This window comes from Brachyhypopomus gauderio, chromosome 19 (assembly GCF_052324685.1).
Source record: "Brachyhypopomus gauderio isolate BG-103 chromosome 19, BGAUD_0.2, whole genome shotgun sequence".
Taxonomy (NCBI): domain Eukaryota; kingdom Metazoa; phylum Chordata; class Actinopteri; order Gymnotiformes; family Hypopomidae; genus Brachyhypopomus; species Brachyhypopomus gauderio.
In genome coordinates, this window is record NC_135229.1 from 14,763,970 (window position 1) to 14,786,798 (window position 22,829).

Below are 22,829 nucleotides of genomic sequence, written 5' to 3' on the forward strand. Positions count from 1 at the left end.
CTGATTAAAGCACTTTGATTGCCACTATGCTATGCAAATAAACTTGCCATGCCTGTATAGACGTTTCACTATTTACTACTGAATAGCAGTTTATGTAGGACTTTGTATATATGACCCCCAATAATTTTTTTCTAGTAAGATAATGTTATCAATTGCGTCAAATGCTGCACTCAGATCATGTTGAAGCAGAAAAGAAATATAACCTTATTATATTATACTGATTATGAAATATTATCAATGGATTGTAAAACAACATTTGTAATATTTCCTGAAGCTGTCTCTACTCTGATGCCACCTAAATGTCTACTGGTTTTTATGAATGTGATACTTATGTAAGAACAGGTTTATCTGTTATGTCCAAAATCTTAGACATACAGTACATGGCAGATGTGAAATGGGTCTATAATCTCAACCGCTGTGAGCTACCAAATTAAAGAGATTTAATTAAACTGAGTTTTTTTTAGTGTAGCCATGAAAGTAGCTACTTCAGTAGTACAGGACAGCAGTTTTATAGGAGCAGTAGGGCTGTTCAAAGTTTTTGCTTATTAATGAAAAAGCTTAATGAAAGCATTACAGCTTCAGGCTTCTGGTATCTCCTGGTATCCTGAAGATTCAATGGCTGATGGGATATTTAATTGAGATATTGTATTCAATCAAAATATGGGATTCATTTTGTTGTTTTATACCAATGATCAAAGATATGCTGCATGCACTGCAGTGAGTGTTTTTCTTTAGTATATAAACATATCTTTCCAAAAAGAGTGGAAGATTACCAGTTTAGACAGACGTGTCTACAGTGGTGGATGAAGTACACTAACCACGTAGTTGAGTTAAAGTACACTGTAAAAAAGAAAAAGTTTTTAAGAAATTCACTCACAGTTGAGTCAACTTATTATTTCTTGTTCCAATTATTTATTTTTCACAGGTATATACACTTCAGATGTTAAGTATTGCCTACAAATAATTTCAAATGTTATGCTACCTTATTATATCTTGTTCGGATAATTTATCTTGCCCATGTATATGAACCTTAAAATGTAAGTTTTACATACCAAGAGTTCCAAATTTTTTAAAGTTGTGCCAACTAGGCCTGTCACAATAACAAAATTTTCAGAACGATATATTGTCCCAGAAATTATCACGATAAACAATAATATTGTATTTATACTTGACGCGGCGCGAAGGTCCGCACGGGCGAAAATGACGTAATCGCAGTAGCTCCGCTCGTGCGCGAGGGCGTCACGCGCTGTCGATTTGCGAGGTCGTGCACCTCCAGAGTTGCCAGAGTTGCAACCCCCCCCCCCCCCCCGTCAACAGCTTTGGGCTAGTTCTGAGGGGCGGGTTTTACACTGACTTTGTGCTGGAAATTTTTGTAGGACCTGGCAACCCTGTGCACCTTTCAAATTTTGTAACTTCGTGCGCGCCGCGCCTCAGCGCAATGAACAAAGTCATGTTTGCAGGATTCATGCACGTTTAAAGGGTGGAATTCAAGCACTTGTATGTCACTTTAAAAGGTCCATTTCAATAATACCCAGCACGTTAAACTTAATTAAGTTAAATCTTTATATATATACTCGAAATAATTAGCTTTTTATCACATTATTTAATGGATGTTTATTTTCAAAACGCCCAATCTTAACGTCTTCACGTTCTCTCATGTTTCGTCCTGGAATTACAAGAGGCTCGTATTTGTTAACGTAATACAAGAGAACTGTTCAGTCAGATATTTGTTGTGAAATCAACAAATTCCAGCACTTTTCAAACCCGAAACACAAAAGCAACATTAAAGTTCGTCAGGTAAATGTTCATTCCCCTGTTTTTGAGGGCTGTTTCATATACTACCGCATATAATTTCGAACAACACTGCAAAGAAAAGCAAGTATAAACACTTCCACCATTCGCGGAGGTAGACGGAGTCACGCGCTACAGTCACTATAATAAACCATCATTAAATAATGTGATAAAAGGCGAATTATTTCGAATCATTTTGAGTCCTATTAGCCTCGAATACGTTCGCGAACACATCTCCACGTGTGTGTGTGTGTGGAGGCACTGTTATTGACGCATGCGCTCTCCGTGTACTGCACTCATTTCCTAACAGGTAGATGTCGCTCTCTGATCACAGATTCGTCTTCCCTTAAGGGAGGAGGGGGTTGCGAGAGAGCAGCACTGTGTGCCTTTCTGAAATCTAACGTAGTTGCGGTTTATTCTCATGTAAACAAATGTGTGCGGAAACCCAATGGCCAATTATCGACATCAGCAAAAATGATCGCGGTAAAACAAATTATCGTACGATAAGTCGATAATGTAATTATCGCGACAGGCCTAGTGCCAACTTATTATATTATGGCGTGGTGTGGGAGAAAGAGACCGCAGACAAGTCCATTCTGATGAAGAACGGAGGTTTTATTCTCACCTCGCAAGAAAATTGGCACTCACAGGCACAATCAGATCAAACTTGAAGCCTACAAATAACTTGGCCTTGCACATGAAACACAGGGGGAGGTCATGAACTTTACACATACATGGAGGGGGAACTACGATAATGCACATGTACATAAAAAGATGGACCGGGGTGACTTAACTAATAACACACAATTAATAATCATTAATAACACTATACAGACATAAACACCACATAATTCGCATGACAGGGCCGGAGCCGCAAGGGCTCATGGGTAATGACGTCACCCTCTGGCACCCCCCCATTGGCCTGACGCTACAATATCTTGTTCAGATAATGTATATTTCACATGTACATAAATCTCTAAATTCAATACTAAGAATAGCTAACTGAAGTTGGGTCATATAAGACAAATGACAAAACACATTTGGACGTTAATATTCAGTTCAGAGTAGCGAAGGTCACTGCTTGCCGCAGCTGAAATCTATTTCAAGAGTCCAATTCTGGTAGAAATCGCAAACCCTGCCCCGTTCTCAACTAAGGGGTCAAATTGAGCATGCGCAGAGGAGTTGGCCTGGCCTTAACTAGAGTTCAACTACAATTTGTATATTTTGACAATGCAGGTTGTAAGCTCAGATCAACTTTTAACAAGAAACTCAATAAAGTAAGCTGATCCAATTACTTTGCTATAGTTTATGGTGCAATTAATTATTTTTGGCTCAGCTAAACAAAAAATCATAGTAAAACGAGCAATTTTAAGTTCTGTTTTTTACAGTGTAGATACCCAAGCAAAAACTTTATTCCAGTACAATAGGGTGACCAGACGTCCTCTTTTTCCCGGACATGTCCTACTTTTGAGACCTAAAAAAATGTGTGCCCCCCCCAGCTGGTCAACAATCGACACACACGCCGGTCATACACCGATGAAACCCAACCCCCCCCCCCCCCCCCCCCCCCCCGGCAAAAAAGGTGTCCTCCTTTTCAGAAACCCAAATCTGGTCACCCTACAGTACAAGTAGAAGTCTTCCCTTTAGCCCTCTACTAAGTAGGCTACAATAGTATTGGCCTTCAAATAGTGTTGCCACCTGTCCCGGTTTTCACGTGCCTGTCCCGGTTTTCACGTGCCTGTCCCGGTTTTCCCGGTCTGTCCCGGTTTTTCTTCTTTTTAATATTCGGTCCCAGCAAAAAAACTAGGTTAGTTCAAACCACGATTCAGACTGTTTCTGCACACTTTAAATCTGTTTTTTTTGTCTGTCTGTGACAAATTTAAATGTAACGTTTTACGTTCGCCACCTCCCCCCCGGCTCAACAACTTTACGTTACACTCGCCACCCTGTGTCAGTATGACAGTGCCCTTGTTTTTTGTCAGACCTAGGTAGCAACCCTACCTTCAAATGTACTTACGTACTGAAAGTAAAAGCCTCTGTAACGATACAGAGTCGGAGAGACGCGTGCAGATCAAAGGGTCTTTAATCGGAACACAGAAATGTAGAGGAGGGCTGAAGACAGAGAACTCCGGGAGCAGGCAGGAGTAAAGGCAGGTGTAATCAGGTAACCAAATCCGTGGGAGCAGGCTAGGGACGAAACACCAGGACTGAAGCAGAGGTCGGAACCAGAATTGTAGCTGTGGAAACGCTTGGTAAGCACACATAATAATGAGGCAATACAAACAGAAAGGGAAATGGGCTTAAATAACAGACATGCAGGTGAAATCAATAATCCGGTGATGATGATCATATTATGGCTTTTCTGGCTGGGGAGAGTGAGGGATTCTGGGTATTAGAGTCCGGTTGGTTGTGTGATGTGACAGCCTCTAATGTTTAGCATCGTGCTCTGCATGTAAACCTGTCAAAATAGAATTAGTTTTCTAAGGTAATGTGCTATGTTTAAATGTTTATTTTTAACAATATCAATGCATTTAGGTAGCTGGACGCTCCAAATGCTATGAACTATGGCAAATCAAATAACTAGCTAGCTAACTTGGCTAGTTACATACTAAGTGTGTTGCTAAGGCAGTTTTCGGTTGTGTACTACCAGGAGCCTACTTAGCTAGCTAACTAGCTATCTAAATAACCATGTATACCAGGAGTCGGCAACCTTTGAGACATGGAGTGCCAACTTTAACATGTCCAGTCAATGAGTGTGCCACTATCAACAAATAAAATTGGAGTGGGGGGGGGGGTGTAAATTGTTAGCGGAGGGAAGGTGTAAATGGACACAAATTAAGTATCGCGTTCGATCGCCAAGTATAAATGCCTCCGCCGAGCAGAGCGTTGAGGAGCGATTTCGATTGGTTTGGAGGATCGTGCTCTCGGTCTGAGATTTTTTTTATTATTAATTTTTTTGCTGATGCTGGTCCACCATGTCGCATGCCAGTGATTATGCCTCGGCGTGCCAACGGTGCCATAGGTTGCCGACCCCTGATGTATACAATACTAATGTCGGACTTATTTTCACCCAAAGAAACTATTTGCTGCAAGATATTGTTCGAGTTCTCATTAGGGGCAGTCATGGCCTGGTGGTAGGGAACTGGTCTTGTGACCGGAGGGTCGTGGGTTCAATTCCCAGACCTGAGGCCATGACTGAGGTGCCCTTGAGCAAGGCATCTAACCCCAACTGCTCCCCGGGCGCCGGGCTAGGGCTGCCCACCACTCTGGGCACGTGTGATCCACAGCCCCCTAGTAATCACTAGTGTGTGTGTGTGGTGTGTGTGTGTGTGTTCTGACTGCACAGATGGGTTAAAATTGGAGGACAAATTTCGATTGCGGTGAAAAAATCACAATTGACAAAATATGGCACATATACATTTCAGGGTTGCCAACTTTTCAAGATCGCGTGGTGTGGCGAGTATAAATTGTTGACCGGGGGGGACACGTAAGTTGTTACCAGGGCGGTGTAAAATGGACACAAATTAAGTATTATATACACGGCGTGAGATGTGTGGCATGAGAGCATGTGAAGACAGTCAAATGTGTGTGTCTCACGCTCAATGCGTGAGAGTTGGCAACCCTGACATTTACATTACATTTTAAAGAAAATGACCAGTAGACCTATGAAAATAGCTCAGCTCATGTTTCCTTAGAATAGATGGGGGATTCTAATAACAAATCTCATGGGACTGATTTGGGCAGAGAAGGCACTTGAAATCTAAGGAGTAATTTTTCTTTTGGACTACTTCAAATAATTTCTCTCAGATAAGGCCCTGGGTTTACTGTGGAGTTACAGTTTCGCGCCGAACGCTGATTCCTGCGCGAAGCGGGTTCTTTTGTTTTGTTACTTGCACACGCACCTGAAGGAACAACAGATTTCACATAATGTACACATACCTGTCTCCAGTTTTGGGTGGAATCTACCGTATTTTACCCCTCTGTCCCGTCGTCCTCCCGTATTAATATTTTCCCGTAAATGTCCTGTATTATAATATAATAATTTTTAAAAAGCATTCAAGTGCCTCTCCAAACTGAATTATGTCGCTAGTCTCACGAGAATGGCAACCTGCAGTAGCCCGAGTGTCCGTTCTCGCGAGATTAGCGCTGACAGCGGGAACAACAAACCTGAAAAACAAATCAGAGATGGATGAATGTAACGAGAGAGAAGGTGTTCCTACCAAAAAAGTGAAGACTTTGTGTAAAATATAAGGGGTCCTGGACCTTGGTTGGGCTGGTGGAAATGCTCGTGGCAACCAGTGTAAATTTCCCCTTATTTTTAAATCAAAACTTGACAGATATGAAGTGGAAAATGTATTTATAGTAAAATATTTGACTTGGAAATGTAGTGGAGTTAAAGTAAAAAATGTACAAAAATGGAAATACTCGAGTAAAGAAACACAAAAAAATTACTTAAGTGCAGTAACAAATTACATTTACTTACTCGCTATCTAATACTGAGTGTCACGTGTATCATGTGCTTTTGTTTTCATTCTGGTTTTCCCCACCAGGCCTCCTATAACCATGTGTCCCTAATTCCCTAGTTCCTTATCAGTGTGTGTTTAATCCCTGTGTTTGGTCTCTATTTGCTGGTCTTTGTTGTGTGGTATGTACATGTTGCTGTATGTACATCATTTATATACTGATGTATATACTGATCTAGTCTATTGTGATGGTTCATGGTTATATGACTATTGTGTTTATGGTCATTCATTTAAATGTCTAAACCAGTTATTTTTGATAATTGTATCTTTATCTGGACAACATGGTTTACTACCATGGACTAGGTAAACGATAATGAATTAATAAATCTGGCTCTTCTCATTAAGATGTAATTTACATTCTAACCATGATGGTTTGTTTTGGGATGAATGTATGGTAACTGTTAATGTATCTCATGTACAGGGTTGCCAACTCTCACGCAACGAGCGTGAGACACACGCATTTGACCGTCTTCACACGCTCACAGGCCACACATCCGATTTCTCACGCCGAAACAACAAATCTACTTTATTTACCTCTGATCCACATCTATGATTCAATGAGTTACTAGTTCGCTCTGGCGCCAACCACTGGCGATCGATCGATCGCGATATAATACTAATTTGTGTCCATTTTACACCCCGCTCGGTAACAATTAACGTTCGCCACCCTATATATATCAGTAGCGAACCGTGACCATTAAACCTGGGCCCGCTCCCATCCCCCCACCCCGAAAAAAAAATTGTTTCCTTAACTGCAATAAATAAAAAATAAAAAACTGAGACGACAGTACAGCCTTAGAAATGCAACAATAATATCTGTACTAGATAACTTCTTAAGCAAAATAAGGTTCCAACAAAATAAAGTTCACAGCTCCGTGTTCCTCGGAAGCGGAATATGTAAACAACACGCACAACGGCATCAAAGGACTGAATCGAAACTATCTAGCGGTGGTACGCTAACGACAGCTAGCGTCGCCACAGCGGGCGGAAATTATCATACAGTTAAGCCCGCCCACTAAGAGGGATGATATGGTTGGTCAATTTTACTGTCATTTGAAACTGGTATTGCACTGAATTATAACTGCCAGGCCCTCTGTAAATGAACAGCGGGCATCACAGTCCTGATAGGGGGAGACACAGGCTCACAGGTTTCCACTTAACTTAACCCCTCACTTTCCATCACAGATTGAATAGACACGGTTGAATAATTTATTTGCTTATATTTCTGTAATTGTTTAGATGTCGATTGTCAAACTGTAAGTAGATTTAAAAAATTGGATAAATGATATATATTTATGTTTTAAGAATATTTTAGGCCCTGATGGTTCCCCACTGATATATATCCCCACTGATAGATATATATATATTACACGGTATATACAATTATATGCATGTGCATATCTGTAGGCTTGTGTATGTTAGTGTGGAGGTGTGCTTGAATGGTTGCCTTAATATATGTTCCATATTTATTTGCCATTGGTGGTTACATATACACGTGGACATTTGTGTGACCCCACTTCCTGAGAGATAATTGTGTGTGCCCGTACTTGTGTGTTCGTCCCTCAGAGCCGATGGCGTCATGAGAACGATGACCACAGAGAAGTTACTAAAGGGCATGCCCACACTTCAGAGTCAGATCGACGCCCTGCTGGAGTTCGACGTGAGTTTCTTATTTCAACACATTATTCAACACATCATGAAAATTGATTTTCCATGAATCGATTGCATTGTTGAGGATATCAACAGACCTAGATCCCGTTTGAGATAGCACATCTGAGAGATGGTTGAGGGAAAATGACAGCACGTCATATTCAAAAAGAAGTATTACTATGGAAAATATGTCTCACTAAATCTTACTAATGTATGTAATGACCAACATTAAAACATGCGTAAAAGGAAGTTTTTATATGTTGATATGCAACTTCAGCTGTCCAATGAAAAGTTATGATGGTATAAATGTCTTCTTATATTTTTGTTTTTGTAGCTTTTGTATGATCTTTATTTTCCAGGTTCATCCAAATGACCTTGTCAATGGAGTGATCAATGCTGCATTTCTACTGATGTTCAAGGATTTAATCAAGCTATACGCCTGTTACAACGACGGAATTATTAATTTATTAGGTAAGGCTCATCTGTTCCTCTGTTATCAGATTTTCAGTCTAGAGCTAGATCAGACTATTACAGACGTCTGGATGTACTAGTTTGAATCTAAAACACATCTCAGTGCAAATGCTTCAAGTTGTTTGTTGGTTTGTTTATTTACTGTAGAGAAGTTTTTCCAGATGAAGAAAGGACAATGCAAAGATGCGCTGGAAATCTATAAAAGATTCCTGACACGAATGACACGAGTTTCAGAGTTCCTCAAAATCGCAGAGGTAATGTCTGTTTTTTTTGTTCTATGAATTTAACTTTTTTTTTGTTGTTTTTCCTTGAAACTTGATTTTCAGTGTAAAAAAACGTATACAGTTTAAACCATTTGAATGTTTACATACTTTTCTCATGACAGCAAGTTGGAATAGACAAAAACGATATTCCCGAGCTCACCCAGGTAAGATGATCCAGTTGGTCTCTCTCTTTTGTGCTCCAGTCACCATTGATGAACCTTCTCCATGTAGCTTCTAATACAGCATGTGAGTGTTGTACAGTGTTGTAATAATAATATAATAATAACATTTTATTTAGTAAGCGCCTTTCAATACACCCAAGGACACTGCACAATAAAAGCGAACAATAGAAGGAAAATATAAGAATGCTAAAATACTATTTTAACGTTAAAATACAATACAAAAATACAAAAAAAACAATAAGGGCTCAGCCATAAGCCAACTGAAAAAGATGGGTTTTTAGATGTGCCTTGAATGTAGTGATAGATGGGCAAGCACGTAACTCAAGCGGCAGACTGTTCCATAACTTCGACCCAGCCACACTAAAGGCCCTATCACCAATAGTGCGCAACTTGCTGCTAGGAACTTTGAGCAAGTGCAGCTCTGACGAGCGCAAGGTGCGTACTGGAGAGTATGTTTGAAGGAGACTACTGAGGTAGGATGGTGCACAGCCATGCAGAGATTTAAACACCAGCACAATGACCTTGTACTGAATACGATACTGGACAGGGAGCCAGTGAAGATGTTCCAGAATGGGCGTAATGTGCTCCCAGGATCTGGTATGAGTCAAAACCCTCGCAGCTGAGTTTTGCACATACTGGAGCCTGTTCAACAGCCGAGCCGGGAGTCCATGCAATACAGCATTACAGTAGTCAACCCTAGATGTCACGAATGCATGAACAATAGCCTCAGCAGCAGTATGGGAAAGAAATGGTCGGATCCTAGCAATGTTCCTTAAATGAAAGAAGGCCGTCTTGCAGATGTTCTTAATGTGTTGTTCGAAGGAGAGGGTTGAGTCTAGGATGACTCCCAGATTTCTGATCTGGGTTGATGATGTGACAGTAAATTCAGGAATAGAGACAGCACTATTGCCAATCTTCTTGAGTGTACCTGGAGAAGCAATTAATATAGCCTCTGTCTTGTTACTGTTTAGACTCAAGAAGTTCTCCTTCATCCATGTCCTCACATCAGCTAGACACTTAGTCAGAACAGGAGGCGGTAGACTGACAGAGGGTTTAGTGCATATGTATATCTGTACATCATCAGCAAAACAGTGGAACTGTAGCCCATGACCCCTAATAATGTCACCAAGAGGGAGCAAGTACAGTATAAAAAGTAGTGGACCAAGCACTGAACCCTGAGGGACACCATGTGACAAAATGCACGACTCAGATCTAAAACCTCCAATTGAAACAAACTGTTGCCTATCTGTAAGGTAAGACTGAAACCAAGAAAGAACAGTTCCAGATATGCCAAACAGATTACAGAGCAGAGTTAGTAATGTCTTGTGGCAGACTGTGTCAAATGCAGCTGTCAGGTCTAATAGTATGAGGAAATTTACCAACCCCTGGTCAGCTGCTATAAGAAGATCATTAACCACCCTCACTAGTGCAGTTTCAGTGCTGTGATTTCTCCTAAAGCCGGACTGAAACACCTCAAACAGCTCATTTGATTCAATGTGTTCTGTTAACTGGGTAGCTACAGTCCGTTCTAGAGTTTTGGCAAGGAAAGGAAGATTGGAGATAGGCCTGTAGTTCGCCAGATTTTCAGGGTCTAAGCCATTTTTCTTTAAAACAGGAGTAATGGCAGCCATCTTCAAGGAAGCCGGAACTAAACCTGTGATCAGTGAGGCGTTAATGCACTGTGTAATAAGAGGGCAGATTGCGGCAAGGCAAGCTTTGACCCAGGATGTTGGCATCGGATCTAGTTGGCACGTGGTGGCTCTCGAAGTCATAATTAACTGTGAGACGAAACTTTCCTGCACAGTATTGAAAGTGCACAAACAACTATCATTAAAACGTAGCAAGGAAGAGTCAGAATCAGCAGATGCTAGACTGGATGGAAATTGAGAATAAATTGTGGCTATTTTCTGGGTAAAAAACGCCATGAACCGACAACATAATTCAGTAGATGGAACTAAGGTAGAGCATTTTGCAGGATGGAGTAACTTACTAACAGTGGAAAAAAGAGCTCTTGGATTGCCATGGGCACCTTGAATTACGTTTGAGTAATAATAGGTTTTAGCTTTTTTCAGTTCCTCCTTGTAGTTCGCAACAAAGTCTTTGTAAGCGTGGCCATGCACAGTCAGACCAGTTCTCTTCCAAAGACGCTCAATTTGTCGTCCAGAAGCTTTTAGTTTGCGCAACTCTGGTGTAAACCAAGGAGCCGAATATGAAAATGTAACAGTGCGAGTTTTGAGAGGAGCCAGTCTGTTTAAAATAGAAGAGAATGTTCTGTCATAATGGGCTGATAAAATATCAGGGTCCATTATTTCAGGTGTAGCAGTGTGATCAAATAGGTCAATAATTGCAGGAGGACTGATATTCTTTATATTTCTAAAAGTGAACTGGCGTGGTTTACACTTCCCCTGCTTATAACATGGTAGAGTAAAATCAAAGAGAACAGCCTTATGGTCAGATATAGTTAAATCAATACCGTGGAGATTAGTAGGGGATATGCCAGTAGAACAATGTCCAGGATGTGACCCTTATTATGTGTAGAAAAGTCTACGTTCTGGGTAAGATCGAAACACTGGAGCACATTTAAAAGTTCTTTGGCAAGTGGACAGTTACCAGAGTCAACATGGATGTTAAAATCACCAAGCAGCAGAATGTTTGAGTAAAGAGGACAAAGTGAAGCAAGTAACTCAGAAAGCTCAGAAATAAAAACAGGAGATATTTTGGGGGGGCGATAGACAAGTACAATCAATAGAGGGCTAGCAGCAGTAATTAGTACTGCTAAACATTCAAATGAAGACGTATGAGGGACTGGAACAGTTTTAACTTTAAACTCTGATTTAAACACAATAGCTAGTCCTCCACCACGTCCAGTTAAGCGCGGTTTAACTGGACGTGGTGTGTTAAACCGCATGTGTCTTTGAACATGGTGTTGCATGCATTGGACAAAAAACCTGAGACAGCCATTCTGACCGGCTATCCTGGCCAATCGCAGACATTCAGACTTGAGTTACCAGGCAATCACGATGATGAGTTCTTCAGAAGGGGGCGTGTTCTATGGAATCATCCCTAAATCCATGCAGCCTATGGCAGCAGCTGCTTTCTTGATTGATGGTCTCTGTGCCATGTCTTCTTCTTGCAGAGGTGCAGGTTGATCACACAGGCCAAGAGTGTGAGTACAGTGTAGTGCACACAGCTGTGGGGAAGCGTGCAGATCCCATCAGCGCTACTGGAACAGGCTGCACAGTTGCTTCGTCTGTGCGGATGAACGCGGGTGATACGGCCGAGTTGCAGGCAGAGCAGCAGTACTTGCAGGGGCCCCCAGTGGCTCTGAGCTGGCCCGGGACAGCTGCGTCAGGATGCAGTTAAAAACAAAATTTACAGAGTTTCCACAATCGCTGAAATATTTTTAACACATAATTACTTCAGTGTTGTTTAAGAATAAAGAAAAAAAGTCTGAACTTTCAATTTCCTTTCTCTGAGCACCAAAACTATTTAGGCTATGCTTTGAGTTTCAAGATACAGTACTTTAAACAATATACTTTAAACTGTGATTGTAATACAGAAATAAACCAAATATTGTATTAATAATGATAATTTATCTACCATGAAAAGATGGTAGTGTTTTCAGGTTCTGGAGACTCTGTTAATATTTTATTTCCTCTGCTGATACATGTTGCTTTGAGAGCTTGTTCAGAAAGCATGCTATGGTGGGATATAATGCCTCTGATTCACGGTCCAAGGATTTCTGTGCATGGATTTTAAAACATTATCTAGACTAGGTGGAAGCCTTCAAGAAAGTATTGATGGCCGAATACCCAATACAGTATCTTCGATATATTCAGTACATTTTGAAAAGGCCCTCATGAAACAGCTGCAGTCATTTCATTACATAAGGACTTGTGCTTCCAGATCTTACTGATTCAAATATAGTTCTTTAATGGCCATATTTCAACATGGTCTCACAGCTGCTAGCACTGTTTTTATAATTCTCCTTTTCAAAATCTGATTTGGTGTATTTTACTTGTACTACATGACCTGTGGATGCCTGAGAGACACGTGCATGACCATATCGGCTTGTTGGATATCCAATTCCAGTAATGATTCCAGTAGCATTCATATTATATGTGGAAGAGTTTCACAATTGCTGTCACGCAATTTGCTCATGCGGTCCGTCCAATTGGTGTTCTGTGGGGATGAGGTCTGTGTTCTGTGGGGATGAGGTCTGTGTTCTGTGGGGATGAGGTCTGTGTTCTGTGGGGATGAGGTCTGTGTTCTGTGGGAATGAGGTCTGTGTTCTGTGGGAATGAGGTCTGTGTTCTGTGGGGTTGAGGTCTGTGTTCTGTGGGGTTGAGGTCTGTGTTCTGTGGGGATAAGGTCGGTGTTCTGTGGGGTTGAGGTCTGTGTTCTGTGGGGTTGAGGTCTGTGTTCTGTGGGGTTGAGGTCTGTGTTCTGTGGGGTTGAGGTCTGTGTTCTGTGGGGTTGAGGTCTGTGTTCTGTGGGGTTGAGGTCTGTGTTCTGTGGGGTTGAGGTCTGTGTTCTGTGGGGTTGAGGTCTGTGTTCTGTGGGGTTGAGGTCTGTGTTCTGTGGGGTTGAGGTCTGTGTTCTGTGGGGTTGAGGTCTGTGTTCTGTGGGGTTGAGGTCTGTGTTTTGTGGGGTTGAGGTCTGTGTTTTGTGGGGTTGAGGTCTGTGTTTTGTGGGGTTGAGGTCTGTGTTTTGTGGGGTTGAGGTCTGTGTTTTGTGGGGTTGAGGTCTGTGTTTTGTGGGGTTGAGGTCTGTGTTTTGTGGGGTTGAGGTCTGTGTTCTGTGGGGATGAGGTCTGTGTTCTGTGGGGATGAGGTCTGTGTTCTGTGGGGATGAGGTCTGTGTTCTGTGGGGATGAGGTCGGTGTTCTGTGGGGTTGAGGTCGGTGTTCTGTGGGGTTGAGGTCGGTGTTTTGTGGGGATGAGGTCTGTGTTCTGTGGGGATGAGGTCTGTGTTCTGTGGGGATGAGGTCTGTGTTCTGTGGGGATGAGGTCTGTGTTCTGTGGGGATGAGGTCTGTGTTCTGTGGGGTTGAGGTCTGTGTTCTGTGGGGTTGAGGTCTGTGTTCTGTGGGGATGAGGTCTGTGTTCTGTGGGGTTGAGGTCTGTGTTCTGTGGGGTTGAGGTCTGTGTTCTGTGGGGTTGAGGTCTGTGTTCTGTGGGGTTGAGGTCTGTGTTCTGTGGGGTTGAGGTCTGTGTTTTGTGGGGGTGAGGTCTGTGTTTTGTGGGGGTGAGGTCTGTGTTTTGTGGGGGTGAGGTCTGTGTTCTGTGGGGGTGATTTCTGTACAGCTGCTTTGTGACATGGTTTGTAAAAAGCACTATGTGAATGAATTAGAAAGTCACTCCAGAGAAGATGTGTCCACGTTCCAGAGCCCAGTAGTGGTGTGCTTCACACGACCCAAGCTGAGGCTTATGGCTTAGGACATGATCATGAAACCCATTTCAGGAGGCTCTAGAGTCCCTGTGCTGAGGCACTTTAGAGTAGTGAGGGAAGGATGAACTCGGGTGATGAGTACGGCCCATGGGCTTTGCAGAACACTGAATTTTGATTTTGAACATGATTGTTCTAGACACTTCCATTTCACAATAGTAGCACTTACAGTCAACTGGGGCAAGACAGACATTTCATGAAGTGGGGTTCTGTGGCAGTCCTACATTTAAAAGTGTGTCTTCAGTGTAACTGAAGATTTTCGTGGCAGCCTGTTGTATTACTAGTGTTTGTAGGGACTGCATCAATGTATTTATTTTATACACCTGTTAACAATGGGATTGGCTGAAACATTGGGACTTGGGAGAGGTGTCCACTTACTTTTGTCCATAAAGTGTGTATATCACTTTGATTAAATGTGCAGATCACTATGATTAGACTCGGATTATGTCGCCATAGACGTGTCACAGACTGGCCATGACGACGGTCACGTTTCAATGCACCACAACCAACAGAAAACAAAGGAAAAGCGTTCAGTGTTCAGTCTAACGTTTGATACTGTAATTAGCTCTGTACATCTCTGTAGATATGGCTGGTACTGCTCTAGAATGGTGGAGATCACCCCACTCACACACACACACACACACATATAGAGAACATTGCTGACTTTCAACATGAAATATGCTGAAACTCTAGTCACTGCTGTTGTTAACTCTAATATTAACATGTCTGCTCTGCGTGCTGCAGATCAGAGCAAACGTCATGACTTCTTCTTTAAGAAAAGAGCAAAGTCAGTTGTCATTTATTTATTTATTTTTAATCATTTCCAAATCTGACCTCCTGATGCAGGGTCTTGTTCTATCAGGACCCGTAGTGGATGAAGCCCCTGTGTGGCTTCATCTTCAGTTGATATTGCGATTTATTGCATTCAAAGCCCTTCGTGGTCGTGTTCCAGGTTACTTCTCCACCCTTGCCATGCACCTTTTAAGGACTACAGACAGCTGGAGGTGCCTCACAGCCACCAGATCTTTCGGTTCCTTCATGCCTAAACTTTGGAGTGCAAGTAGCTTTGTTAAGTGACCTCGGGTGTGAGGAAGGCACAATATAAATTAAACATGATGATGAGTATGATGATGATACCAGCGGTGATGTATCAAGGACAGAATAAACAGAATACAGATGCTTTATTTTTGCATGCACATATATATATATATATATATTACACACACACACACACACACACACACACACACACACATTGCCGTTATTTGTGTTCCATAACTGTGTTCTGGGCAGTTAAAACAAGGTTCTAGATCAAGCAGTTCAACACTGGTTCTGTTCCAGTGCTGAATCACTGTGATAATGAAGCGCTACACAGTGCAGATCATTTGCCTCAGTTGTTTGGTTAAGTATCCTCTGAAAATGTGTCGTGGTCAGATTAGTATTTTGAGATGTGCTTGGTGTCCGTTTCTGGTATAATCAGGCTTCTACTATTAGTGTTCATTACTGAGAAAACTATTCTGTGTACAGAGCTCTGAAATAACATTGACTGGAGACATTTGGCCTGCGCTAGTGAATCTATTAATCTATTGACCTGCTGTCCCTTTAGGGACTAAGTTTTCCTGCCTCTTTTAGACTTGTCCATCTACCAAAAGCCTATGTGTAGATTTGTTCTATGTATAGATCCATGTAGATTACTGCAAACCAAGTCCAGAAATATCAGATCTTTCTTCCTTATGTGTAGTGGGACTTTTCCCTACCTGATGCTTGGTCCTTATATCCAACGTGTCATCATGAAGAGGTTCTTCTGTGTAAATATGCTTAGGTACACTATGCAGAATTGGCTCTTTAGAAGTGATGTTAAATATGACAATAGAACTTCAACTGGAGCTCCATTCACAGCTGTGTTCACTAACAGCAATGTATCTGTTATCTGAGCGATGTAAGGGATTCCTAGACCTCCAGATACACATACTCACACAGTGAGTGTGTGTGTAGACAGACTGGGCTAGTGAAGATGGTTACAGACCTCCGGTTGGCCTTAAGCCAATCCATTATGACTCCAGTGTCTCTTAAGCATGGGTAGCATTACTGGGAACCTCTCAGTAAGATCCTAGTGGAATTGAGATTAGTATTTAGAGGTGAATGGAGCCTTTCTTTCTTTAGGTATGAATCACATACTAAAGCTTTTTATGGAAATAATAAAAAACAGTGCCCACAGAGAGACTCTTAAGAAGTCTTTGAGTCGGGAGCTATTATATTTAGTAGTAAACTTAAGTTAAATAGTCAACTTAAGTTTTGTGAACAATCCATTTAGATTCCCGATTTAATTGCATTACCCTGCAATTGTCTTGTTGAATAATTTTTTGGACTGCAGACAGAATACATTTTTAAAGAAATGGCCTATGAGATTTTTTGCCTGCATAAAGGTTAATCATTATAAATAAATAAATAAATAAATAAAATATATACTGTATGTGACGTGCGGCGGAGCAGGGAAGGATGAGACACAGACCCTTCTTTTTATCCACGTCACTTTTACTTTTAACAAGCAAAGCGCAATATAGCGCACGAATAACATACACGGCAATACAGAACGTGTAAACATTAGACAACGACGAGCACAGGACACTGCGCGAGCGCACATTAAATAGACAAACCACATTAGCCCCACGTGATTACGAGACAAGTCACAGGTGATACTGATTATTCACACGACATGCCATAACCACGGATATCCATAGACGCAGACGATGCACGTAGACTACGTCAACACACGCCCAAAAGGGAGGGGCCGGGGTCCTCAACGTGACACTGTATGTATGTAATAGGTACACCTGTCCAACTGCTCATTGATGCAAATGTCGAAGCAGCAACTCAATGAATTTAGGCATGTAGACATGGCCAAAATGATCTGCTGCAGTTCAAACAAAGCATCAGAATGGGGAAGAAAGGTGATTTAAGTGACTTTGAACGTGTCATGGTTGTTGGTGCCAGATGGGCTGGTCTGAGTATTTCAGAAACTGCTGATCTACTGGGATTTTCATATAAAACCATCACTAGGATTTACAGAGAATGGTGCAAAAAAGAGAAAATATCCAGTGAGCGGCAGTTATGTGGGCGCAAATGCCAGAGGTCGGAGGTCAGAGGAGAATGGCCAAACTGGTTCGAGTCATTACAACTGAGGCATGCAGAAGATCATTTCTGAACACACAACACGTCAACCTTGAGGTGGATGGGCTACAGCAGCAGAAGACCACACCAGGTACCAATCCTGTCAGCTAAGAACAGGAACCTGAGGCTACAATTCACACAGACTCACCAAAACTGAACAATAGAAGATTGGAAAAACGTTGTCTGGTCTGATGAGTCTGGATTTCTGCTGCAACATTCAGAAGGAAGAGTCAGAATTTGGCATCAACAACATGAAAGCATGGATCCATCCTGCCTTGTATCAACGGTTCAGGCTGGTGGTGGTGGTGCAATGGTGTGGGGGATATTTTCCTGGCACACTTTGGGCCCATTAGTACCAATTGAGCATCATGTCAATGCCACAGCCTACCTGAGAATTGTTGCTGTCCATGTCCATCCCTTTATGACCAGTGTACACATCTTCTGATGGCTACTTCCAGCAGGATAATGCATAATGTCATAAAGCGCAAATTATCTCAGACTAGTTTCTTGAACACAACAATACGTTCACTGTACTCGGATGGCCTCCACAGTCACCAGATCTCAATCCAATAGAGCACCTTTGGGATGTGGTGGAACAAGAGTTTCACATCATGGATGTGCAGCTGACAAATCTGCAGCAACTGTGTGATGTTATCATGTCAATATGGACCAGACTCTCTGAGGAATGTTTCCAGGACCTTGTTGAAGCTGCCACGAAGGATTAAGGCAGTTCTGAAAGCAAAAGGGGGTCCAACCCAGTACTAGCAAGGTGTAGCTAATAAAGGTATAAACAAGGTGTAGCTAATAAAGGTATAAACAAGGTGTAGCTAATAAAGGTATAAACAAGGTGTAGCTAATAAAGGTATAAACAAGGTGTAGCTAATAAAGGTATAAACAAGGTGTAGCTAATAAAGGTATAAACAAGGTGTAGCTAATAAAGGTATAAACAAGGTGTAGCTAATAAAGGTATAAACAAGGTGTAGCTAATAAAGTGGGCGGTGAGTGTAGAAATAAGGACATGATGAAACCAGCTTAATCAGGTGGATAATTGAAAATCATCTGTTGTAAATATTGGCCAAAATTTTTATATCAGACCGATAACAATAAAACTGATCCTCTGCAATTAATCTATCGAACATAGATGTATCATGTGTAAGAGAGACCCATACGTTACATCACAGGCTAGCTCTTAACACATGGTAGATTATTAGACTACATGTGCTGTTATAATTGCTTTTTAATGTTTTACTCTTCATTGACTGCTGATTGACATTAACTAGAATTTAAATGTTATGTCCAAATATTCAATTTCAGCTGCTTAATTGTTTTTATCACCCCCCAACCCTCTCAATGATGACGCGTATTTAAATGTTGTCTTTAATGTCCCTCTCCTGCCTGTCCCCTCCCTCACACCTGCGTGGTTGCTCAACTGTGTGTGTTTGTCTTTATCTAATGTGGCTGTGGTGTGTTTGTAGGCCCCAGAGAGTCTGCTGGAGTCTCTGGAGACACATCTGAACACCCTGGAGGGGAGAAGGGGGTAAGTGCTGTTGAGTGTGGGGCTGTGGAGCAGGTGTGGGGTTCGGGTGAGTGCTGGGTTTAGGGATTAGGGAGAGTGCTGGGTAATGCTGGGTTTAGGGTTTAGGGAGAGTGCTGGGTTTAGGGATTAGGGTGAGTGCTGGGTAATGCTGGGTTTAGGGATTAGGGAGAGAGCTGGATAATGCTGGGTTTAGGGAGAGTGCTGGGTAATGCTGGGTTTAGGGTTTAGGGAGAGTGCTGGGTTTAGGGTTTAGGGAGAGTGCTGGGTAATGCTGGGTTTAGGGTTTAGGGTGAGAGCTGGGTAATGCTGGGTTTAGGGTTTAGGGTGAGAGCTGGGTAATGCTGGGTTTAGGGTTTAGGGAGAGTGCTGGGTAATGCTGGGTTTAGGGTTTAGGGTGAGAGCTGGATAATGCTGGGTTTAGGGTTTAGGGAGAGTGCTGGGTTTAGGGAGAGCGCTGGGTAATGCTGGTTTTAGAGTTTAGGGTGAGAACTGGGTAATGCTGGGTTTAGGGTGAGATCTGGGTAACGCTGGATTTAGGGTTTAGGGGCTGGTGTGTATGGTAATTAATTTAATCGTTTTAGTCTATTTAGTCTTGCTAGGGTTATGGTGTTTGGGGAGGGTTGTTGCTTTTTCGGAGGAACTATTGAATTAGAATGTAGTGATATTGAATAGGTATATATTGGTACTGTATGTCTAAACAATTTCATATTTCTTGAACATTTTTTTTTGCCAATAAATATTTTTTTTTTTAACTGGGTACAATTAAAATTCTTTCCTGCTTTATCTTGTGTTGACAGTGATGAGTAAGTATAATAGAATACATACTGGAATGTATGTTTTTAATTATTTGTGTACATTTACTTTTTCATTTGTTTATTGTTTTTTTCATTATTATAATGAAGTTCACTTTGCAATTCTATGGATTTAGCTCTTGAACTTCAATTTTGGAATAAAGAAGTTCAGATTGCTATAGAATTGGTGTGAACATAGTTTTGGTTCGGTGTCAGTGTAAAAGTATGTTTGTGCCTAACTAGAAGTAAGAACAAGCCTGTTATATTTTTGAATTATATACTGATATGAATTCTGCTGTTGGGTAGTATTCATATCAGCATTTTGTCAGCATTTGTCTTGTCAAGTCTAGCATTGTATTGGTGCATGAGAGTCAAGGATATTTAACCCTTTATTGATAAAATAAATTATTCACTGGGAAAATGGATTATCTAAATGAATCTGTATTTATTTTGTGTTGATCTGTTTCATAAACTCTTGCTGTTGAACCACCGTTCCTTATGGTCTAGATCAGGGGTGTCAAACTCATTTTCACTGCAGGCCACATCAACATAATTGTTGCCCACAGAGGGCCATATGTAACTTATAAATGTAACTACTCCTTAATGTTAAATAACATTTAACGTTTATTTCTCGTTCCAAGTTACATATATATTTGCATAGATGTAAAAAATATGTTTGCTTGTTGCTCTGTTATTATAAAATAAATCCTTTTAATTTGTTAGGTTATGAAACCCACATTACTCCATCAATCAACGATCAAACTATCCAAGTGAATAAAGAAAGATAACATCAAATATATCACATTTACTTTGTTCAAAACTTGAAATATCAAATAACTGAAAATAGCAATTGTGCTTCAAAAACGCTCCCTCTGAAAAGGACTATGAAATGCAGCGATTTATTCAGCCACAACAAAGCTAGCTTTTATTGCCGCATTGTTTGTGAACACATTCTGTTTGCCTTTTAATTCTTTGGCAATTTGTTGTTTTTCTTGATGCCTAATTTCGACATACTTAGCTCCGTGTTTGGTCTCAAAATACTGATGTAGATTTTACTCTTGACAACCGCCACCACTTCATTACACAAAAGACATACTGCTTTTTCTCCTTGAAGCACAAACATTTATTTGCTTTTGCATCTTTCTTGAAAAACCCTCACATCTGGATAGATTTTTCTTTTCCTGGACATTTTGGGATCATTATTTGTATTTCTCAATTAATTGGGGAAACACTGCAGTGTCGAGATGCCGTCACTTCACGGGTAACATAGTTGTGGGAAATGTAGTTTTTGGTCACTGCACGTATTTAACACCTGTGGTCTAGACCTTTAGTTTGACACCTGTGGTCTAGACCTTTAGCACTTTATAAAGATCCACGTCTGTCCATCATGATGTATATTCCTCAGTTTTAAACTGCTTGCCTGTTCTACTTTTAGGTCACCGACTAAGGTGAGTAATTTAAATTACCTGTAATTCAAGCTTCAATGCAATTTACAATAAAGTTTCTACATAATATTTATCAACATATATTTTTATGTTTATAATGAATAATACATAAATGTGTGTATAATGTAGTGTCATTATCCATTAAATGAGTCCTAGACCTCTGCTGGATTTCTGTCTCATAAACCAACAAATAAATCATAATTGAATGAATGTCTTTATAATGCTCTTGTATGCACCTGTAGAAGGGCTCTGTAGCCAGCAATGGAACCCCTACTGGTACACCTACAAAGTCGGTGGAGGCGATACCTCCACCCAGCATGGTGGCAGGGGCAGCACTGGCAGGTGCAGCACCACAAGCCGCTGCTACCGAACAACCGAAGGCAGCGGCAGCAAGTAAAAACAAGTGAGCCATACCTCCTCCACTACTACACCCTACAGCCCTCCACTACTACACCCAACAGCCCTCCACTACTACACCCAACAGCCCTCCACTACTACACCCAACAGCCCTCCACTACTACACCCAACAGCCCTCCACTACTACACCCTACAGCCCTCCACTACTACACCCTACACCACTCCACTACTTCACCCTACAGCACTCCACTACTTCACCCTACAGCACTCCACAACTACACCCTACAGCACTCCACAACTACACCCTACAGCACTCCACAACTACACCTTACAGCTAGGGTTGCCACCTACGTCTGACAAAAAACAAGGATGTAAAATGTTACCGGGGGCACGTGTAAAATGGACACAGCGAGAAAAAAAAAGGGTTTAAAGTGTGCAGAATCAGTCTAAATAGTCGTTTGAACTAACCTAGTGAAAACCGGGATATTGAATTAATTTTTTTTTTTTTTAAAGATTAAAAAGAAGGAAAACCAGGACAGTCCCGGGACAAACCGGGACAGGTGGCAACCCTACAGCACTCCACTACTACACCTCTACTATTACTAGTAACTACATGGGTTAAAGTTCTTCGTCACTACGACGGATTTCCGTCATTTGATTTTTTTGGGGGAAAAAATCCGTCAAATCATAATAAAACACACACGCGCGCGTGCTATCTGTTTTGAGGCCGAAATATGATCCTCTCTCTGGCGCTCATCTGCGCTGGATGGATGACGGCGGTGTCATTTGATTGACTTGCGGATCATGCCGCCTTCATATTTTCTGACAATACGTAGAAAAGTTACCTCCCTCCTGCCTGGCTGTCGCGCGCGCCGTGCCTCAGCGCAATGAACAAAGTCATGTTTGCAGGGTTCATACACCTTAATAAGGTGGAATTAAAGCACTTGTACATCAATTAAAGGTTCATTTCAATATTTCCCAGCACGTTAAACTTAATTAAGTTAAATATTTATACATATACTCAAAATGATTCTAAATAATTCGCTGTTTATCACATTATTTAATGGTTGTTTATTTTCAAAATGCCCAATCTGAACGTCTTCACGTTCTCTCATGTTTTGTCCTGGAATTACAACACAAGAGAACTGTTGAGTCAAACAGCCATTTGTTTTGAAACGAAGTAGTTACAATTTCAATTCCA

At 41.4% G+C, this 22,829-nt stretch overlaps 1 protein-coding gene across 9 annotated transcripts in view; it reads left to right on the forward strand.

Annotated features, from left to right (window-relative positions):
- The window catches only part of snap91a (synaptosome associated protein 91a), a 68,236-nt gene that overhangs the window by 19,988 nt on the left and 25,419 nt on the right, over window positions 1-22,829 (forward strand). For 8 of the 9 annotated variants that reach the window (XM_076981060.1, XM_076981061.1, XM_076981056.1 and 5 more), the window contains exons 5-11: window positions 7,881-7,974; window positions 8,324-8,435; window positions 8,583-8,689; window positions 8,821-8,862; window positions 18,974-19,035; window positions 21,262-21,274; window positions 21,514-21,674. In XM_076981060.1, coding sequence (XP_076837175.1) covers window positions 7,881-7,974; window positions 8,324-8,435; window positions 8,583-8,689; window positions 8,821-8,862; window positions 18,974-19,035; window positions 21,262-21,274; window positions 21,514-21,674 — 591 coding nt within the window. The other variant, XM_076981062.1, reaches the window with a different exon arrangement.